General features: G+C 46.0%; 1 protein-coding gene across 1 annotated transcript in view; it reads right to left on the bottom strand.

Annotated features, from left to right (window-relative positions):
- The window catches only part of KCNH3 (potassium channel, voltage gated eag related subfamily H, member 3), a 91,567-nt gene that overhangs the window by 955 nt on the left and 84,612 nt on the right, over nucleotides 1-6,000 (bottom strand). Inside the window, exons 11-14 of the mRNA XM_015405879.1 lie at nucleotides 4,519-4,733; nucleotides 1,303-1,589; nucleotides 739-842; nucleotides 554-621 (exon numbers count right to left, since the gene is read on the bottom strand). Coding sequence (XP_015261365.1) covers nucleotides 554-621; nucleotides 739-842; nucleotides 1,303-1,589; nucleotides 4,519-4,733 — 674 coding nt within the window. The remainder of the gene's footprint in view (nucleotides 1-553; nucleotides 622-738; nucleotides 843-1,302; nucleotides 1,590-4,518; nucleotides 4,734-6,000) is intronic.

The following is a 6,000-nucleotide window of genomic DNA, read 5'->3' as shown; positions in this document are numbered from 1 at the left end:
TCCTGCTGTCAAGTTGCAACTGACTCATGGTGACCCAAACAAGCAAGGAGCTTTCAAGGCAAGGGATGAAGCTGAGGTGGTTTGCCATTGCCTTCCTCTGTAGAGGAATCCTCGGTGATCTCCCATCCGAGCAGCAACCCTGCTTGGCTTCTGCAGTCTGATGAGATCAGACTGTCCCCAGGCCATCTTCCTTCCCCATAGACACATTAAAGGTGTATTTCCCTACCCATTTGAGAGAATTATCAACAGGGGTCAAGATACAAGGCTCTTGGCACTAGCTTATACATCCACTCAAATGAAATGCTGAAGTGTTCCCTGAACACCGGTGATATATGTTTGAATTCTTCCATAGGGAAGGAAAGCCGAGAAGTGCTCTCCCCAGCCTTCCCATGGATGTTTTATTACATGCTAGATTTCGTCTCCCGCCCCCGACCCCACTGCTGGACATCTAGACAATGCAATCCTTCATTTGCCATCTGATCTAGTGGAGTCCAGGAAAAGCTTTGCCTTCTCATACAATATATCTACGCCGGATCATGGCCAAAGGTCTTACCGCCTGGCGCAGTTTCTCAATCGTGTCAGCCCCCGATAACTCTGTGGGGATGGTGAGTAGGCCGCTGTCTGTAAGAAGAGAGACAGGCTGGGTTGCTGCTTGCAGACGAAAACACGGCTGCTTCTTGGGCCGTGTTTCCCTCCTCCCACAGGCACACAAGAGAAATGCCAGTGCAAAATATTTACCTGTGCCAGGTGAAGAGCTGCTGAAGTCAGGGCCTGAGGTGCCAATGCGGAAGCTGAAAATGGGTTTGTCAGATCCAGACCCATCTTCAATGCCGTCCACAACCCTTTAGATAGAGAGAGAGAGAGGAGGGGGGGAAAGAGGATCTAATAGCTGGGAGGCTGGAACGCTAAGGCTTCAGACACCAGACTTTGCCACTAGCAAAACAGGCGAGTGAAAACAGGCATAAAACCACAGGCCTTATAATAGTGCAGAGGAAATTTGGATAGGCCTAGGGTGGCTTCCTGGGGCCAACCTGAGCTGGCTCAGCAAGTTCAGCTTTGCTGTTAAGACTACGGAGTGGCTGTAGTCCAGGGGACAAGAATCTCTGCACTCTCACCCCTTCTGGCCAGAACTCAAACCAGGAGTTCTACAACATTCAAAAATGTGAATCAAAGTGGTACAGCAAGCCAAAAAAACCCCAAGTGAGCAAGGAATCCTAAGCTGGGATGGGAAGGGAGGGGGGAAGTTACCTTGTGGTATCACCCCTGTTTCTACCACGTTTTTTCTCTCTGACTGCTGCTTACCTGGGGCTGAGGTCTGGGGGGCCGCTGCACGGGACGCTGTGAAGCCGCAACGCTGTGGGACGTGAGGAGGTTTCAGACTGCGAGTGACGTAGGAAGCCTGTACGTGCAGGGTGATGGCCTTGGCACGCTGAGACAGAGGGGAGCAAAGGACTGGAAGGTTCATCGCCAGCCTCCGCGGGGAGGAAAGGAGTCCTGCGGTGGGAAGGGAAGGCAGCCTCTGATTCTTTCTCTTCCACTGTGGAGAGCAAAGTGGCAGGCTCTCTACTGCCTAGCAAGGATGACTCGGCCTGTAGGGACAGAGACCAAGAAAGTACATGATGGAGGAAACTGATCTCTATAGTATTATTTAACATAATTTGTATAGTATTTTGTGGGGGCAGTGGAGGCCCGGGGGGGGATTCACTGCTCCTCTGTTCTCCTGGCTGTTCACCTGGAAATTGGGAACCTAGCTAATTGCATGGGGCGGATGGAATGTAGGAGCAATGTTGTCTGCTCTTTTGTAGCAGGCCCAAGAGTGGTAACATTGTTCCTGCATGGAGGACGCATCTCCTAATGTGCTGAATTCATCATGTGAAGCTACCTTGGCAAAAAGGATTTCACATTAAAACAATAAAAAAAGGGATGACATGTAGGGCAGTGCAGGAATCTCCTTCCTGGAGAATTGGTAACCCAAAAGTGTTTGTGTGGTAAGAGAAGTCTGGTGATTCCTACGCAGTCAGTTTTGTGTCCTTGGCAGATAACAGAGAGCTTACACACACACGCACACACAAACATTCCTTAAGGATGCTCTAATGCTTGTAACTCCCGGTGTATAAATAAAGCTGCTGCGTGAGGGAAGGGGGTTCGTTCCTTCCTTCCTTCATTCATTCAGATCAGTTCCTGCAAGCTTGTATCCTGTCGTCTTTGCATTGCCTGCACCCCTGCACCCCCACACCCCAAGGAGCAGCACCACAGTATTTTACTGTCTTTTGTTGACTTTTTGCATTTTGTTTTCATATCCATCTTGGGGCTTTGTTTAGTTAAAGGGTGGTCTGCAAATAAACTAAATGCAGGAGTACCACAGAGGAAACCTGACATCTTTCCATCTCCAGAGTCCATCCCTCCTCTTCAGAAGCCTGCCCTAGGGACCTTCCAGAACTTCCCTGCATCTCAGGAGCAGAAAAAAGGTGGGATGCCCGAATTCTGGTGGACTTCTGTTTGAAATTGTTCGGTTAACCATTCCACCTCCATTTCAGCTGTAGGATTACAGTTCGTTATGACCCATATGTAGGTTTGAAGTCATTTTGTATTGTATTACCATGTGGAGAGACCTCTAGTGTCCAAAAGCACTGAAAATATCCTCACTTTCTCTCTTTGAAGAAAATAAAGTTTAAGAATGCCTAGCAGCTTAATAAACTCTGATCTTTAATGAAGTCATGCTACAGTTGTCCCCCCAAAAAATCCCTCATCTCCTTGGCCAATTTGTGGAACCCATCTCTACAGATTTCTTCCAGACCTTGGTATATAAAAGAATGGCTCAGGAGGGGGCTTTCTTTATAAAAGAAGCAGGATTGTACTCTACTCCAGTGTTTACTGTGTATTTTACCCTACTCGTACTGTATCATCTTCTTTTGTAATTCCATTTTCTGCATCGTTTATGTCAGATGTACATTATTTTTCTACCTTTACAATCCTGCTCCTACTGCATTGTCTGTTGGATGTAGTATGCTTACAAGAAAAAGAACTACTGCAATCTGTGCATGTATCACTTATAATATTGAAGCAAATACAATCACATAATCAATAATACTATTTTTTACAGATGGCTAAATCCGATGATATGGTGGACGAACTCCCCCAGAGTTGATATTCGTTTCGAAACGTCTTTCTCAAACATCAAACTTCATACAAGCGTGCCTTCATATGGTATCAAACTTCCCAATTGGATATTCCTTGGTTCCTATACGTGTTGGTATCATTCACATGATGTTCCTAGCCATAATGTCAAGATCGGGCAGATCAGCCTTAGCTGACGTAGTATGCTGTCATTATGCCACTAGGGGTCCGCGGCTACAGCAAGGAGCTTGGCCCCTCTAGACAATAGAAGGGTAGAATCCTAGTTCCCCCAGCATTCACCAATAGCCACTTTGGCGGGAAATTCAAACCCTCCAACAGGACTGGGGGTGCGCTGGGTGGATGTGTATATAGTTGGCCTGGCAGGGCCGTTAGTCAGTTCCATGTGTGAAGTACTAATAAACACGTCTTCTCCTGTATCGTGGTCCGAGTCCTGATGTATCGAACCCAGTACTTTTCATATTACATTATTTCTATTGTGTGATCTGCCTTGAGTGCCAGCAAGAAAGTTGAGCTATAAAAATAAATACATAAAGGAGTCTGTCTGTATACCAACTTGTCCCAGAGCTATCAAGGCCCTGGCATTCATGCAATGATGCAATTGACTGGATCTATTTAGAAGATCATGCTTTCTCCATTTACATTTGAGGAGATTTCCAAATAAAGTCACAGAAGCATTGCAATAAAACAGTATAAAACAGAGTAAAAATGTAAAACAGCAGAATTAAAATCAACTAAAACAAGCAGCAAAGAATTCAGTTGAGGCAACAGATCTTTAAAAGTCTTTGTACTACACGATTGCAATCACTGCCATGCCAGCCCCACACCCACCCCAATCACTACACACCAGGTCTTGGAGGCTTCAGGGGCCCCACTGCCACACTCGTGCCATGAATCTGGCTCTTCATCCCTGTCCTGTATTTCAAGTTACTTGTGGGGCACTGTGAGAGATCCATTCCTATTCAAGGGATGAAAGGCACAGCAGGTATCTAGGCTGAGAGCCACTGCCACATGTAGGGTGCATCTAAAGAACAAACCTCAGGAACGCATATTTTCCAGCTTCTTTAGATGCTCCAGCTTTGCACAAAGGCCAAATCCAAATCAATTTTCTAGACATCGTGATCACTCAATGAATGTGTTTTTTTTCTGTATTATTTCAGGATTCTGAAGAGTTTGCCCATTCTCATCTTGGGCTACATCCAAACAGACGCTTTCTATATTCGATCAGAAGGGCAGGCGGACAATGGCCAGTGAAGCAAGATACAACACTGTTTAACCACAGAAGTTACTTTCTGACATAGCAAGCAAGAGTCAAGAGACTCAAGACATCTACAATCTCCACCCCTTCTGGGGTGTAACCCCATGGTACAGTCACCCACTTACTTGAAAGACGCTGGCCCCGCCCAGATTGTAGCTAAGCTCACAGGGGAGTTCACGGCGGAATTTGCTGGCAAATTCTGGGTAGAACTCCAGGCTGGCAAGGAGGCCAGCCAGGCCCAGGCACTGCAGGTCACAGTAGGTGAGGCCCCGCACATCTGCATTGGCTTGAACCACCTGCTCCTTGGTCGTGATGTGGCAACCAATCAGATCCCCCTTACCTAGAAGAAATGGAAGAAGCAATAATACATGGAAATATGAATCCCTTTCCTCCTACTTTTGGGGGGCTGTGTGTATTTTTGTTAACTCCTCAACTTCACAGTTTGTGTGCAAACTTATTTGGTGCAGAATTCAACAGTCTGACAAACTCAGGCTTTCTTATGGAAGGCAACCAAAAGCCAGAACATGATCCAGCAAAAATTTAACACATAAGATGTCTCATCAGGAGGGATTCAGGCAGCTGCTTAACTCTGTCATGGAACTCAAGAGGTCCTACATCAGTGTGTAAGTGCTGTTAAGTCACAACCAACTTATGGTGGGCTATACCATGCTGCCTTCACTCCCCAAGGGGGCCTATGGCAACTCAATTTAAAGATGGCCATTAAAGTTGTGAAAATAACCCTGAAACAGCCGGGGCACAACAGACGCTGATGTAGATTATGTAGAATTTCAAGTTGGCACGATAAATTATGAAAAATTAGTTAACAATAATGAAAACGTGTATATTTACAGAATTGTGCTTGCCTTGCAACAGAATTTGGATTTTGTTTTTTATTAGTTTTGTATATGCCTGACCAAAGCTTCTAATGTAAGAATCAGTGGATACTTCAAGGATTTGGTATTTGCTGAGGCTCACCTCAGATCCAGTAACACTTGGGGTAAGGTCTGTCTGTCTGTCTGTTTGTATTCCGCTCTCCCCACTAGTGTGGGGCTCAGAATGGATCACAACATATAATAAACAGTTTAAAAATATAGGGTGATTTCCCACAAGCACTGCTCCGTGCTCACTCCTCCCTTTTGCCCCGTACGTGTCAATTTCACACAAGCTGCTGCACAGCCGTTGCCCCGCAGCTTTGTGCGATTTTCCCCACGTCTACTCAATCCTCAAAAAACAGGATTGAGTAGACGTGGGAAAAATCGCACAAAGCTGCGAGGCAAAATGCAGCTGCGCAGCAGTTTGTGTGAAATTGACACGTACCATCGGGCCAAAGAGAAGAGTGAGCGTGGAGCAGCACTTGTGGGAAATCACCCACAGTTAAAACATATAAATTTAACAGATTCAAGTTCAAATATTTACAATTAATCAGATGGCATATAATAGTGGCATCACATGTAATAATACTATCACTGTCCCAGGGGAAGAACAAAAGGGGAGAAGGGGCAGGAAGAACTATAGGAATTCTCCTGGCCTCACCCATATGCTTGGCAGTACACCTCCGTTTTGCAGGCGCTGCAGATATGAGTCAAGTCCCGCAAGGCTCGGAGCTC

Source organism: Gekko japonicus, unplaced genomic scaffold (genome assembly GCF_001447785.1).
Source record: "Gekko japonicus isolate JY-2015 unplaced genomic scaffold, Gekko_japonicus_V1.1 scaffold246, whole genome shotgun sequence".
NCBI lineage: Eukaryota > Metazoa > Chordata > Lepidosauria > Squamata > Gekkonidae > Gekko > Gekko japonicus.
The sequence above is the reverse complement of the archived record's forward strand: the minus strand, read 5'-3'. Positions and strand labels throughout refer to the sequence as shown.